This window comes from Schistocerca gregaria, chromosome 4 (assembly GCF_023897955.1).
Source record: "Schistocerca gregaria isolate iqSchGreg1 chromosome 4, iqSchGreg1.2, whole genome shotgun sequence".
Taxonomy (NCBI): domain Eukaryota; kingdom Metazoa; phylum Arthropoda; class Insecta; order Orthoptera; family Acrididae; genus Schistocerca; species Schistocerca gregaria.
This window is the reverse complement of record NC_064923.1, coordinates 201,180,489-201,195,918: the sequence shown is the minus strand read 5'-3', so window position 1 is coordinate 201,195,918 and position 15,430 is coordinate 201,180,489. Positions and strand designations below refer to the sequence as shown.

The 15,430-nt window shown below is 45.9% G+C and overlaps 1 protein-coding gene across 1 annotated transcript in view; it reads right to left on the bottom strand.

Moving 5' to 3' along the window:
- The window catches only part of LOC126266629 (uncharacterized), a 115,812-nt gene that overhangs the window by 94,583 nt on the left and 5,799 nt on the right, over positions 1-15,430 (bottom strand). The window contains exons 2-3 of the mRNA XM_049970988.1: positions 12,715-12,798; positions 12,511-12,630 (exon numbers count right to left, since the gene is read on the bottom strand). Coding sequence (XP_049826945.1) covers positions 12,511-12,630; positions 12,715-12,798 — 204 coding nt within the window. The remainder of the gene's footprint in view (positions 1-12,510; positions 12,631-12,714; positions 12,799-15,430) is intronic.

Here is a 15,430-nt window from a genome sequence, read left to right as displayed (position 1 = left end):
TAGTCAGATGAGAGATGTTTAATCATCCGGCTGTGGATGTAATCAGGCCCAGGAGCTGTGTTGGGGCAATGTGCAAGGGCACTGAGGAGCTCCCACTCTATAAATGGGGCGTTATAGGATTCACTGCAGTGTGTGGTAAATGAGAGGACATTCCCTTCCAGCTGCCGTTTGAGTGTGCAAAAGGCTAGGTGGTAATTCTCTGACACAGAGGCTCAAGCAAAGTGCTCGGCAATCGCATTTGCGTCAGTAGTTAACCCGCCATTTATGGTAACACCAGGGACACCTGTTGGGGCCTGGTACCCAAAAAGACATTTGATCTTTGCCCAGATTTGGGAAGGTGACGTGTGGCACCCAGTGGTGGAGACATACCTCTCCAAACAATCCTCCTCCTGTTGTTTGATAAGGTAGCAAACACAGGCACAGAGCGGTTTGAAGGCTATGAGGTGCTCCAGGGAAGGGTACTGTTTATGCTGCTGCAGAGCTCACCGTCTTTCCTTAATTGCTTCAGCAACTTCCGGTGACCACCAAGGGACTGCCTTATGCCTCGGGCACCCTAAAGAGCGAGTGATCACATTTTCTGCTGCAGAAAGAATTGTGCTAGTCACCTGCTCGATCATCACATCGATGTTACTGTGTGGGAGAGATTCAGTGGTGACAAAAGAGGTGAAAGTTCCCCAAATTGCCGTGTTCAATGCTCATCTAGGCAGGCATTCGTGTGCCTGACGCTGGAGCAGAGACAGGAAGATGGGGAAGTGGTCACTACCACACGTCATCATGTGCTCTCCAGTAGATATATGGGAGAAGTGCTGGGCTGAAAATTGATAAATCAATAGCCGAGTAACTACCATGAGCCACGCTGAAATGTGTGGCGGCCACAGTATTTATGAGGCAGAGGTCGAATTGTGACAGTAAAGTTTCGATATCTCAGCCTCAGCCAGTAAGCATGGTACCACCCCACAACGGGTTATGGGCATTAAAATCTCCCAGAAGTAGGAAAGGTTTAGGGAGGTGATCAATCAGTGCAGCTAATACATTCTGGAGTACTGCACCATCTGGACGAAGATATACACTGCAGACAGTTATGTCCTGCATTGTCATTCTGATAGCCACAGCTTCAAGAGGGGTTTGAAGGGGCACATGTTCACTACAGACCGAGTTTAGGACATAAATGCAAACTCCACCTGACACTCTGTTATAGTCATATGGTTCCTGTAATATCCCATATAGCCGCAGAGGGCAGGGGTCCGCATTACTGGGAACCAGGTTTCCTGGAGGGCAATGCAGATAGCAGGTGTAAAGCTTAATAGTTGACATAGCTTTAGCCAGGCAGTGGAAAAACCCACCGAAATTCCATTGGAGGGTGAAATAAGGAGACTGGGAAGGCATGGAACATTCAATGAGGCAGTTTATGTCTCAGTCACCTGCTGCCACTGATTTATTGCCTGAGCAGTCTATATCCATTGTGTCTGAGGGTCCGGCGAGATCTAGGTCCTCAGCGGACACCAAAATCTCCATCCTATGCTCAGCTGCAGAGCTTGTCGGTAGCAGTGGTGTGGGTGCCACCGCAATTTCCTTGGTCTTAGAGGGTTTTCTTTTTGGATTTCTCTCGCTGCTCTTTGAGTTTCCCTGACTGGGAGGACTTCACTGGCTCAGTCTCCGGGACTGAGGATGAGTGTGAAGCCCTACGAACAGCTGCTTTTGGCTCTTCTGTCACTGGCAGGTGTCGTCTTTTTGCCACTACAAAAAATCTGGGAAGGGAGTGACCCTAGGGACCCCTTCCTAGTGAGATAATCCAAAGACGACACGCTTTTCCGGCTTAGAAGTGGGGACAGACATCCCCAATGGTTGGGAGCTGTTGGTGCAGGAACAACAGGGAGGGAAATGCCCCCCCACCCCCCACCATCAAGGGGGCAGGTGTAGTCTTCGGGCTCTGAGAGGTGACATGGGTTGGCGTAGCTGATGGTGCCAGAACTGTCACAGTGGCTTTGTAAGATGTCTTATGCACAGGATGCAACCATTCAAATTTTCTCTTAGCCTCAGTGTAGGTGAGTCTGTGCAGGGTCTTTTACTCCACGATTTTCCTTTCTTTATTGAGAATCCTGCAGTCAGGCGGGCAAGGCGAATGGTGCTCTCCACAGTTGACACAGATAGGGGGCAGGGCACATGGAGTATTGGGATGTGATGGGCATCCGCAATCCCGGCATGTGACGCTGGAAGTACAGTAGGAAGACATACGACCGAACTTCCAGCACTTAAAGCACCACATCAAGGGATGGATATAAGGCTTTACGTCACACCGGTAGACCATCACCTTGACCTTCTCGGGCAATGTATCACCCTCAAAGGCCAAGCTGAAGGCACCAGTAGCAACCTGATTGTCCTTTTGGACCCCGGTAGACACGCTGGGCGAAACATACACCTTGCCGCTCTAAATTAGCGCACAGTTTATTGTCAGACTGCAAAAGAAGGCCTCTGTAGAATATGATACTCAGGACAATATTTAAGCTGTTAAGGGGCGTGATGTTTACATAAAATCCCCCAGCTTGTCATAAGTGAGTAACTCCCGCAACCCGCAATTGGGCGGAGGATGCTGCTTTGATCAACACTGACCCATTTATTTTGGACAAGCCCTCCACCTCCCCAAACTTGTCCTCTAAATGCTCAACAAAAAAACAGACTTCATGATCATCATGAAAGATTCCCCATCAGCTCTCAAACATACAAGGCACGGGGGCGAATAAGATCCACTGCCATCCTTAGCCTGACGTTCTTCCCATGGTGTTGCCAGGGAGGGGAACGATTTGGGGTCTTATTTCTGTGCGTTGAATTGAGCTTGTGATTGCTTATAGACTGCTGGTGTTTCACCACCAGCAAGAGATGATGGACGACACTTCATCCCATGTCATCCACCCTGATACCACCCACTCCAACCAGGGGCCCTCCCCACGGGCACCACCCAGGTGCACCAGAGGCCACCTGGCAGGATGGCCATAGCTGGGAGTCCCAATGCCTCTGCGGGGTGGGCATCTACTCCTTGGCATATGCGGGGAGTTAACAGCGCAGGCATCAGCAGAGTGATCCCTGTGTGGTCAGAGGGCTACAACCAACAGGGTACATGGTGGTCCTACCACAACGGACTGGCTGCCGTGCTGGATATCAGTTGCAAAGAAGTGCATGATCATCATAAACACAGAAATCAACACTGCATAGTGCATGTTGGTAAATGCACCCAGGAAGGTCTCCTCGCCCAAGAGATGGAGAATGGGCAGGACTGCAATGTGACGATGAGAATGTGGGCTAAAGATCTCCATGCATGATAGACACGATGCACCTTGTAAGGCGCCCTTCCCGAATTTGCTCGCTCTTTGGGAAAATTTTGAAGAATGGAGGTAAAACCCTTTAGAGGACTATCACATACACTCTTTTTACTCGCCTCTTACGACAGGCAGGAATACCTTTGGCCTATTCTATCCCACGGAGCCACAGGGAGATTTGGGGGTCAGTTCATTATGTTAAGCAGAAAGTGCTTGCCCGCATGAGAGAGGTGCTGCAACATCTGAATGTTGATAGTTTCTGGCCCTGGGGCGGAAGACTGGGATGAACTGAGAGCATGATCTAGCTCCGTCATGGTGAAGGCAGCATTGTAGCACTCACAATTCGGAGAAGAGAAGGGTACCGCCCGAGCCTCCTCCACTCGTTTCTGATGGATGAAGGCAGAGTGATAGTGGGAAGAGCTCAAAACTTCTCCAAAATGGCGGCCCAAGTTGTTGGAGATAGCAACACAATCCACAATGACATTGGCACCTACTGTCAGGCCAGAAATGGGGGAATGGATCTTGGTTCCAGAGAGCCATCTGAGGTTGGCCCACACAACAGAGGAAGGTGTCAAACTGTTAAAAGATCTCGTGAAGGAAATCCAACTAGCTATCCTAAAGAACCTTACGGTACTTTGCACGCACCTGTTTATAATGAATGCAGTTTTGCAGTGTAGGGTGGCGGTTAAAAATGCAGGGAGCACGTCTTCGTGTGCGAATTGAATCACGGCACGCCTTAGTCCACCTAGGGACTGGGACAACGTGGTAAAGAGGAAGTGCGAGGAATGGAACGTTCGCAGCAAAAAGGATCATGTTGGTGAGAGAGTCCACCTGGCATCACAACTGAGGAAATCTTGTTCTGCGAAGGTCGCCAGGGAGGAGTAAAGCTGCCAGTCAGCCTTGGTAAGCTGCCACTTGGGCATTCATGTGGTTGGGGTAGGAGTCAACATACGGAGAGTACACGGGAAATGGTAGCTCGAGTAGGCATCAGAAAGAATGGACCACTTAAGACGATGGGCAAGTTGGGCAGTGCAAAAGGAAAGATCCAAATGGGAATAGGTGTGTGAGGAGTCAAAAAGGAAAGTGGATGCACCTGTGTTAAGGCAGAAGAGTTGATTAAGAATGTCAGCCACAAGGGCACCTCTCTGGTAGGTCCCGGGAGAACCCCAAAGGGGAAGACATGCATTAAAGTCACCTAGTAGCAAAAACGGTAGAGGTAGCTGTCCAATAAGCTGAAGGAAGTCTGCCCTGATGACATCGAAGGACAGAGGTACATAAATGGTAGAGAGGGAGAAAGTCTGGGGGTGGGGGCGGGGGTGGGGAGGAAAAGGCGAACGGCAACAGCTTAAAGACAGGTAGTCAGAGAGATGGGTTGACTATGAAGGTCATCCCTTATAAGCAGCATGATGCCCCACGAGATGGGATGCAGACCTCAGGGGGAAATTCAAAACGAACCGGTAAGTAATGTAGAAGCTCAAAGCAGTGTTGAGGGCGCAATTTCGTTTCGTGAAGGCAGAATACAAGGGAATGCTGCAATGATAGAAGCACCCGTAAATCCTCTTCATGGGACCAAAGACCGCAAATGTTCCATTGGAGGACAGTCACGAGGAGGAAGAAATGTAGAGATGTCAACTAAGAGGCCGCAGAGGGACAGCCAGTGGAGTCACTACTACAGGGCACATAAGCAGGAGGAACCTGCTCCATGAGGTCCACAGAAGCATCGGCATACTTGTGGGGTCGGTAGGTGAAGTCCAATGCTGAGAAATGGTTGGTGGCGCGCCCCGGCAAGACAGAGGCTGGCCAGGCTAAGTGATCACATGGCAACACCATCAAGCAGGATCTTCGAGTTGGTGAAGGAGAAGACTGTTTGTCTTTAGCGGACTTCTTCGAGCCCTTCTGGTTAGAGGAAGACTTGGGGTGTTGTTTGGCTGCAAGGGGTGGAGGAAGTCTTCTCAGGAGTACTACTCCTGTCCTTTCCTGCCTGCCGGTTGTGTAGTGGGTAAGCTTCACCCCTTTAGGCGTGAGTTTGACAGTCTGTTGCAGAGCGGGACAAGGGGACTGCAATGCTACCTTGACACTGGGCGACTTCACAACCTCAGAGCCAAATTTGAGGTCACATGTCTGCGTAGCCATGTCCTTCATGGAGCGAGGGGTAACAAGAACCCAACTATAAGTGCCAGCCAGGAGAACACAGGGTTTGCAACTAGCCAGTAACTTGCAAGCTACTGGGTAATGCACTTTTTCATTTACCCGAATCTCTTAACTGCCCGGTCATCTAGGTGCATGGGACAATCCCGAGAGGCGGCGGCGTGGCCGCCATTGCAGTTAATACAGTGAGGAGGAGGAGGAGGAGGAGGAAGGGGAGGACATTCGCCTTTGTGTGCATTCCTGCCACAGGTCAGACGTTTGGCTGGGTGTCTACAAGTTGTTCTAATGTGATTGAACTGATGACACTGGTAGCAGTGCATCGGATTTGGAATGTACAGCCAGACTGTGATGATTTCATAGCCTGCTTTCATCTTGGACGGCAGCACCACAGTATCAAAGGTAAGGAAAAGATTGCGGGTGGGCACCAAGGAGGAAGCTACCTTTTCATTACACAATGGATGACAGAGAGGTAAGATGGTATTTCAGCCTCGGCTAGACCATCAAGCAGCCTTGTGTAAATTACACCACAGGAAGAATTCAAAGTTCTTTGTGCCTAGACACGAACAGGGTAGCTGTTGAGAAGTGCGGCAGCATGTAGTAGTGGTGCTTGAGAATCAAAATCCGTCTCCAACAGCAAAGTGTCATTCTGTAAACGAGAGCAGGATTTCACAGGGCCAACAATGGCAACACCTTGCTAAACAATAAACAGATTGACCATGGCGAAGGACTGACCATATTCAGTATGTGATACCAGAAGGAACCACAGCTGTGGGAAGGGTCTTTAAATTGGTAGCCTTATTATGTTTACGTTTAGTCGACGTCAATGGAGAGGATGAGAGACTCATAGCGAGGAAATACCCCACGATTGGCAGCGTCTCCAATGGTGCTCTTCTTCCAACTGAGTGTCCCCTTCACAAGGAGACACACTCGCCTTACATGATCGTTCACACCTCAGGCCACACCTCCCAAACACCTGACAAAGGATTCAATGGGCAATCTGGGAGTGTTAGCTCAGGCAATCACCCCTCCCTGGTCCTGGTGTGTACCAGGGGGTGCGAACTCTACCTGTCGACCCGGGACTGGGAATTACACATTACCCAGTCACCTTTTACGCGTCATACGCGTGGGCCGGCCTTCTGGAGTGTCCAGGATGGAAGAAGAAAACAATCCTCAAGTGCCGAAGCAGAGGAACAAGAAGAGAAGGGAAACAAAGAAAGGAAATGGGAGCTAAAAAAGAAAGTTGAGACTGTTTGCAGGTCAGCGACAGACTGCAGAACATTCCCAATAATACCCCAGACATGTTCCCAAGGGAGGGCAAAAAGAATAGCAAGAGGATAGACATGCAGCACGGAAGGGAAAAAGTGCTATGAAGGCTGGGGCCCCATGGTAGCCAAGCACGAACCCGCCAGAGTGGCGAGCCCCCTGAGGGGACCCACATTCTGCTGTTACTCAAATAAAATCATCTTTTCTTAAGTTCTACGATTCTTTAGTACTCTCTAAGAAAGGTAATATCTCACTTCCCAGGCACCAGATAGCCAGAATGACCCTAAGAACCTTAAAAAGGGGTGTCTTGTTACAACTCCTCGTGATTTGTTTCAGCCTGTTTTTCTCCTATAACAACTCCAGAACTAAACTGGCTATCAACTTCAAAATTTGACAGTTCATGACCATGGCACTGGAGACCACAGCAGAAAAATTGTTGCATAACAGCTGCAATATACATCATTAACTGCCTTAAAGTTTTAAACCAGTCACATTGTGTAAATTTTAGTGAAGTTCCTGGCAAACTGCCTGGCTTCATGTTATAGAGAATTGTTAGTATGTCCTTTTATTGTGCAAAGCTACTGATGTGCTAGTGTAATTTCAGTTTAAAGTATGCCATATTTTGTGTTCACATTCTTTCTGTGGACATTAGTGTACACATGAATAATTGTATAATGTTTTGCTATGGCCCATGGTGGATTAACCACTGCTGGTTTCTTCCAAAGTTAGAAAACCAGCATCCTCGTCGGCATAGGAGCCATGCCCGACAACTGCGCAATACCAGCCAAAGGTGGATTTCTTTACACCAGGTTCCCAAGCTTAAAAACAATCAATCAATAGGAGCACTTTCACTGGTTTACACCAAAGTCACTGTAGTTCTGTTTTCAAGTCCTTGTACCTGGTATATTTGAAAAGTTATTTGTTGTTGATTCGGCAATGATCTGCTACAGCAGTGTCAATGATCCACATTTTCTGCATGATTGTGATGCCTGGTGTACTGAAATCCCACAGTACTTTGGCATGTTTGTTTCTGACATCTCTTTCTGACTTGAGGTCCCACAAGTTCCTTACCACAGGCAGTTGATAGTTTTGCCATAAGTTCCTGTGGAATATTCATGCCATATCATTGTGTCTCTGCTTGTAAATGTTCTGAATTATATTTTTGCAACAGCTCTCAAAATATGATCACATGTTTTGTCCTCTTTTCTGAAGTGTGTGCACTTTATCTTTTGCAGATTTCTCAATTTTGGTTTCAATGGTGTTAGTTCAAGTGGTTTGTTCTTGTGCAGCCAGCATCTGTCCATTTTCCTTCTTTATGGTTCCATTTGTCAGCCAAGACCAGATCTTTTTGCTATCTATTTTGCCTTTAGTCTTAACAAACACTGCCCATGCAATGCTTTTTCATGCAGCCTGACTCTGGTACTGAAAAGTTTTCCAGTATTTATTCTTTGTTTACTGTACCTTGAGAAGCTTTCTGTTGCAGACTTTCATCACAGCTAGTTCTTTGCTAGCTTTCACACAGCCTGCCAATGCAAATTTCCATTTCTTCCACTGTCTGCCCAATTTGCAACTATTACTATTATCAGTGACAGTGGTGACGAACCTGGAAATCTGTGCACATAAGCACACTGCTTCCAGTACTATGAGGAGCACTGGACCTGGATCAAATCCGCCTGGCAGAGTATCTATGAGGGCTGGTGTGCCGGCCAATCTGGCTGTGGGGTTGAGCTGGTTTCACAACATGTGACTACAAGAATACCGGGCTGGTACATCCAGCTTAAGTTACGCGATTTGCAAATATTTCAGAAACATCTGCACATTTTCCTATGAGATAACACTAGACGCAGACTGATGAGGTACACACATTCTGTGCAGGGGAGGGGGGACAGGAACTACACCTGGCCACCCTCTACCACTAAGGTTGTCCAATCTAGATTAACACGTTGGCCCCATTATATATGGATTACAGCCAGGGAAAAGAAAATAATGAAAGAGTGACAGTAGCCAGACAAAGCACTCGCTTGAAGGCTTCCAATTTGGGTCAGTTTAGAACTATCATAAGGATTCTAGCAATCAAATGAATTACAAACAATGAGTACAGTATGTACATCTTCAGTGGTTTTAAATGAGATTACAGTGTGTGGATAAGGCAAGTGTCACTAGGACACGAGTGGTGCAGAGGAAGTCAGTTGTAACATGTGTGCCTTTCCAGAAGCAACATGAGAAAGTGCAAATTTGATTTCACATGACCAAAATTTTCAGAATCCATGATAGTTGGCATGGCAAAGGTATTTCTGTTTTAAGATTTCAATTATACTTGACAATAGTTTTGAGCATTGCTTCTGCTACCCTTCAAGCAAAAAGGTGTGACATCCTCCCAACCACTGGGCAGCACACCACCACCACCACCACCACCCTACAATACATTACAATTAAAAGCAAATCCAATTAATTTGCAAATTCTATATAGAAATAATTATCATTGAGGTCTCTCTCCCATGAACTAATGCACATGCATACCTACACCGTGCTTGGTCAATTATGTTTCTGAAGTTCAGCTACTGTTCAACCACAGGTTCTCATAAACAACAAAAGGTTTTAAGTTCTTCCTTGAGAAACAAAACTACTGCTCTTTCATTTAGTTCACTGAACAAGTGTCATTGTAATTGCCTTATTTGTCCTTTGGTAATCATTGTTGTTTAAACTGCCTCATGATGACTGCCACCAATGTCAATAGACTTCCTAAAGAGGTCAGGTCCACTTATCACTATTATGTCTGACCTAGGTCCGAACTGTTTTAAGCAGTTATCAGAGAAGAATATAACACTGTTTTGCAGGGTGTACTGCCACAGGCATCACTTACTAAAGTGCCACTATCCTCACCGATTCTTGAAGGATTTATGTCTCATCCAATTACGATGGCATGGTGGGGGAACACATTTATTACTATCAGCAGGCTGAGATCTAGTCTGAAGTATTTGGTGGTGTAAGAGAGAGAGTTGGGTGGCCTATAGAAGGGTCCAATTATAAGCTTATGCCCACCTTTGATACTTCATCTTGCCCAAACCCATGTCACATTCAAGTTTGATTTCTATCTTTGCAAATTTGAGTTTCTTGTATAGTAACAAATACACCACCTTCATTTCCCATTAGCCTACTCTCAGTATATATAATAGAAAGAAACTTCACATGGGAAAAATATATTAAAAACAAAGATTCCAAGACTTACAAAGCGGGAAAGTGCCGGTAGATAGGCACAATAAATAAAACACACAAACACACACACAGAATTTCTAGCTTTCGCAACCGACGGTTGCTTCTTCAGGAAAGAGGGAAGGAGAGGGAAAGACGAAAGGATGTGGGTTTTTAGGGAGAGGGTAAGGAGTCATTCCAATCCCGGGAGCGGAAAGACTTACCTTAGGGGGAAAAAAGGATAGGTATATACTCGCTCGCGCTCACACACACACACACACACACACACACACACACACACACACACACACACACACACACACACACAGACACAAGCAGACATATTTAAAGGCAAAGAGTAAGGGCAGAGATGTAAGTCGAGGTGGAAGTGTGGAGGCAAAGATGTTGTTGAAAGACAGGTGAGGTATGAGTGGCGGCAACTTGAAATTAGCGGAGATTGAGGCCTGGTGGATAACGAGAAGAGAGGATATATTGAAGGGCAAGTTCCCATCTCCGGAGTTTGGATAGGTTGGTGTTGGTAGGAAGTATCCAGATAACCCGGACAGTGTAACACTGTGCCAAGATGTGCTGGCCGTGCACCAAGGCATGTTTGGCCACAGGGTGATCCTCATTACCAAAAACACTGCCTGTGTCCATTCATGCGAATGGACAGTTTGTTGCTGGTCATTCCCACATAGAAAGCGTCACAGTGTAGGCAGGTCACTTGGTAAATCACGTGGGTGCTTTCACACGTGGCTCTGCCTTTGATCGTGTACACCTTCCGGGTTACAGGACTGGAGTAGGTGGTGGTGGGAGGGTGCATAGGACAGGTTTTACACCGGGGGCAGTTGCAAGGGTAGGAGCCAGAGGGTAGGGAAGGTGGTTTGGGGATTTCATAGGGATGAACCAAGAGGTTACGAAGGGTAGGTGGACGGCGGAAAGACACACTTGGTGGAGTGGGGAGGATTTCATGAAGGATGGATCTCATTTCGGGGCAGGATTTTAGGAAGTTGTATCCCTGCTGGAGAGCCACATTCAGAGTCTGATCCAGTCCCGGGAAGTATCCTGTCACAAGTGGGGCACTTTTGGGGTGGTTCTGTGAGAGGTTCTGGGTTTGAGGAGATGAGGAAGTGGCTCTGGTTATCTGCTTCTGTACCAGGTCGGGAGGGTAGTTGCGAGATGCGAAAGCTGTTTTCAGGTGGTTGGTGTAATGGTCCAGGGATTCAGGACTGGAGCAGATTCGTTTGCCACGAAGGCCTAGGGTGTAGGGAAGGGACCGTTTGATATGGAATGGGTGGCAGCTGTCATAATGGAGGTACTGTTGCTTGTTGGTGGGTTTGATGTGGACGGATGTGTGAAGCTGGCCATTGGACAGATGGAGGTCAACGTCTAGGAAAGTGGCATGGGATTTGGAGTAGGACCAGGTGAATCTGATGGAACCAAAGGAGTTGAGGATGGAGAGGAAATTCTGGAGTTGTTATTCACTAAGTCCAGATCATGAAGATGTCATCAATAAATCTGTACCAAACTTTGGGTTGGCAGGCTTGGGTAACAAAGAAGGCTTCCTCTAAGCGACCCATAAATAGGTTAGCATACGAGGGGGCCATCCTGGTACCCATGGCTGTTTCCTTTAATTGTTGGTATGTCTGGCCTTCAAAAGCGAAGAAGTTGTGGGTCAGGATGAAGCTGGCTAAGGTGACGAGGAAAGAGGTTTTAGGTAGGGTGGCAGGTGATCGGCGTGAAAGGAAGTGCTCCATTACAGCGAGGCCCTGGACGTGCGGGATATTTGTGTATAGGGAAGTGGCATCAATGGTTACAAGGATGGTTTCTGGGGGTAACAGACTGGGTACGGATTCTAGATGTTCGAGAAAGTGGGTGGTGTCTTTGATTAAGGATGGGAGACTGCATGTAATGGGTTGAAGGTGTGGATCTACGTAGGCAGAGATACGTTCTGTGGGGGCTTGGTAACCAGCTACAATGGGGCGGCCAGGATGTTTGGGTTTGTGAATTTTAGGAAGTAGGTAGAAGGTAGGAGTGCGAGGTGTCGGTGGGGTCAGGAGTTTGATAGAGTCAGGTGAAAGGTTTTGTAGGGGACCTAAGTTTCTGAAGATTCCTTGAAGCTCCGCCTGGACATCAGGAAGGAGAGTGACCTAATATTAAAAAAAACTGTAGTGCATATTCCAGACAGTTTTTGTCTGGGTGGAGCATGTAACGTGTAGTACATCCCTGACCCAGTGAAGTTTGTCCTACTATATTCACCACAGTGGCACAAGCAAAAAAAGTTAGTCACAGCTTAACTCGTCATGGAACTCAAAAGTATTTGGTTCAAACCTACTCAATTCAGAAACAGGAGACCACACTCAGCTCTGGGAACAATTCTGCATATTGTGAGCTTTGTTAAACTTGTGCGTTACTGCTATTTCTGTAAGGGATACCATTACTTGCCATACATCTGAAATGCCGATTACCTTTATGTACTGTCACAAAAACATTCCTCGTTTTGGTAATCAGTTCCATTTTCTTCAGATAGATTAATTAAAGATGTCATTTATTTGCTTTTACTTGTTAACAGTTCTCAGGTACAAATACTTACTTCAAATTTTTTTCGTCTGTCAAAGACTCATTTGCTCTCTTAGCAACATTTGTTCTCTCTCCCTTTTCATTAACAGCTGATCCTGCCATTGCAGTGTTCTTGTCAGCAGCATTTCTTGTACTGAAATAATTTTCAGACCAATAATTAAGTCACACTAAATAAAAATATAAAGATCATTACACTTCTTAGGTTATAATTCCTTACCGCTGTTGGTTTATACCAGTACTTTTTACTTGCTTATTTTGAGACTGGTGTCTGTTCTCCTTGTTATGACCAGTGGTGGCAAATCTATAAAATATGAGAGTATGTATTTAGTATCATACAAGTGGAACCCATTTGTATTTGATAGCAGATGAAAATCTAAGTTATCAATTTTAAAAGTTATTTAAGGTCAAACTTTAAGCAGAGGGTTTAATAAAGACTACACTATCAACCATGAAAGGACAGTTTCTACAGTAATGCATGTCACTATTTTATCACAGGTAATGTTTCTCATGGGGTTTGCTGGTCCCCCATCTGGCACCTTTTCAAGGGGCATATCAAGGAACACTCCCCTGATATAGTGGGTGCCAAGGAAATAAAATACTTGGGGTGGACCAAAACTAGAATAGTTACATGTAGTTCAAAAGCCACAGAGAAGGCAACACTTCAAGGATGATCATCTAAACAAAGTACCATTTGTAGTGCACGTTTGGATTATCCAGAGGGTTACCTCCCCACTCATACAAAAAAAAAAAAAAAAAAAAAATACAATGGTCAGGACTCTCTTTAAATAAGCCTCGGAAATAGGACTGCGTCAACTGGAATCAGACACAGCAACGGACAGTGGATTTTTCCTTTGGAATGAGGAATGTAAGGGTCTTAAAAAAGCCAGCAAGTATGCAAAATATGACCACTCAGAGGAAAACAAAATAAAAGCTGTAGCGCTTCAGGTGGTTACGTGGAAGGGTACAGAATTAATCAACAAAACAACAGACATCCCCTGTACAGAGACTGATGTGCACCATCAATTAAGTACTGGTCCCTATGTGCATGAATCAGTAATAAAAGCAGTGAAAGAATTTAAATCAATTAACAAAAGAATCTCCTACAGTACAATCAATTTTTGGAATAGTGAAGTATCGTATCTTTGATTAATGCACACACATCCTGCAAGCATAAAGAGGAGTTCAGAAAAAGAAATTTTACAGTGAATTGTATTATGCGTATAACTCAGTGACAAACAAAAATGTTAAAACAGTATTGGGTTATTTTAATGCCAAATTCGGTGAAGATGACATCTATAAACCAATGATAGATAACCAAGTCTGCATCAAGAAAGCAGTGACAATGGCACAGATTTGAGCAATTTCTCAATGGACAATGATATCTGCATAATGATTACATGTTTTCAGTATAAAAACATACATAAAGGGATACGGATGGTACCAAGGGCAAACAATAAATCAGACAGACTGCAAGTATCCAGAACCAGGATCCAAACAGTAAAGACATGTGAACCTATAGATGAACAGATTGTGACACTGATCACTTCCTCGTAAGTCATATGAACAGGTGGTGTGTACAATATCTAAGAAGGGTACTTAAATTGATACAAACAGATTAAAAGAGACAGAAATAAAATAAAATATGAGTCAACACTAGCAGAAAACCTAAGAAAGAATAAGCTAGCAGACATATTAATCAAGACTGTCCTCAGAGGACATTTAGTGCCAAGGATCAAAAGGTGGAGACATATGGGCAAAATATTGATCACCGTGAGGGGAGTCCCCACAACTACAAAGCAGGTGTACCTTATTACAGAGTGAGAAACCATGGGTCAACTTAGTATGTCCAATAAGAAGATGGCAGATTCCTGCCTGGAGAGGCAGAGGGAAAATGACATGGCAAGAGTCCCCTTCATTGTGCGAAGTTTATTAGGAAGAGGTAGGCTCCCAAGAGTCTGTCCACAATTGAGCAAAAGTGGACTTGATATAAAGGCGCAAATCTGTACCCGGAGGGGTCACAGATAATGGGGAATAGGTGGCTGCCCCCAGCCCGACAATCAGCAAGTTCATTATCCAGGATACCTACAAGACCAGGCATCCAAACGAAATCAACCAGACATGCAGCATCACCAAGACCAGTGAGAAAGTTATGGATGGCAGAGACCAAGGGATGGTGGAAAAAACCCAACGATAGCCTGAAGGTCACTCATCGGGCACATACATAACAAAACGCAGGTGTGTGAGGACCTGTTAATGAAGCAGAGGGCCTAATAGACAGTCATCAATTACACAGTCAGCACCCCACACATGGCAGGCAAGACAATTGTTCTGTGCCATCAGAGGCCGTGAAGGCATGTCCCGCATGGTCAGCAGATTTGGAGCCATCAGACTAAACAACAATGGCATCCTGAAACTCCCGTGAGAGCATTTGGAACAAACAACTGAACACCATTGGAGCGATGGAGGCTTTCTAACCCTGGAAGAGATCTGTACAAATCTGGGGCCGAGGAGCTAACCGAAGGGTGGGAGCGTGTCAGGAGAGAACTTGGAGAAGAGGACAACGATTGGAGATGGAAGTCACAGCAGAGAGAAGCGAAGTGGAACCCAACCAATAAACCCATCCAAGAGCAGGCAGTGGCCCAAAGCCATGAAATAATAGAATAGGAGGGACTAACAAGGGAAAAGCGGATAGTGATGTCACAGGAAACCAGGCACTAGAATTGCCGAATTGAAAGGGGATGGATCGTAGCATCAACCAGAATACGATCGACAAGGTTAGTGCAAAAGGCACCGGTGGCTAAAGGGATACCATGGTGGTGAACCAGATCTAAGAGGAACAGCAAGGAAGGGGCAGCTGATGCATAAACTTGATAACCACAATCCACACAAGACAAAACTAATGCAAGGTAAAGGTGGAGAAAAGGTGGAGAAGG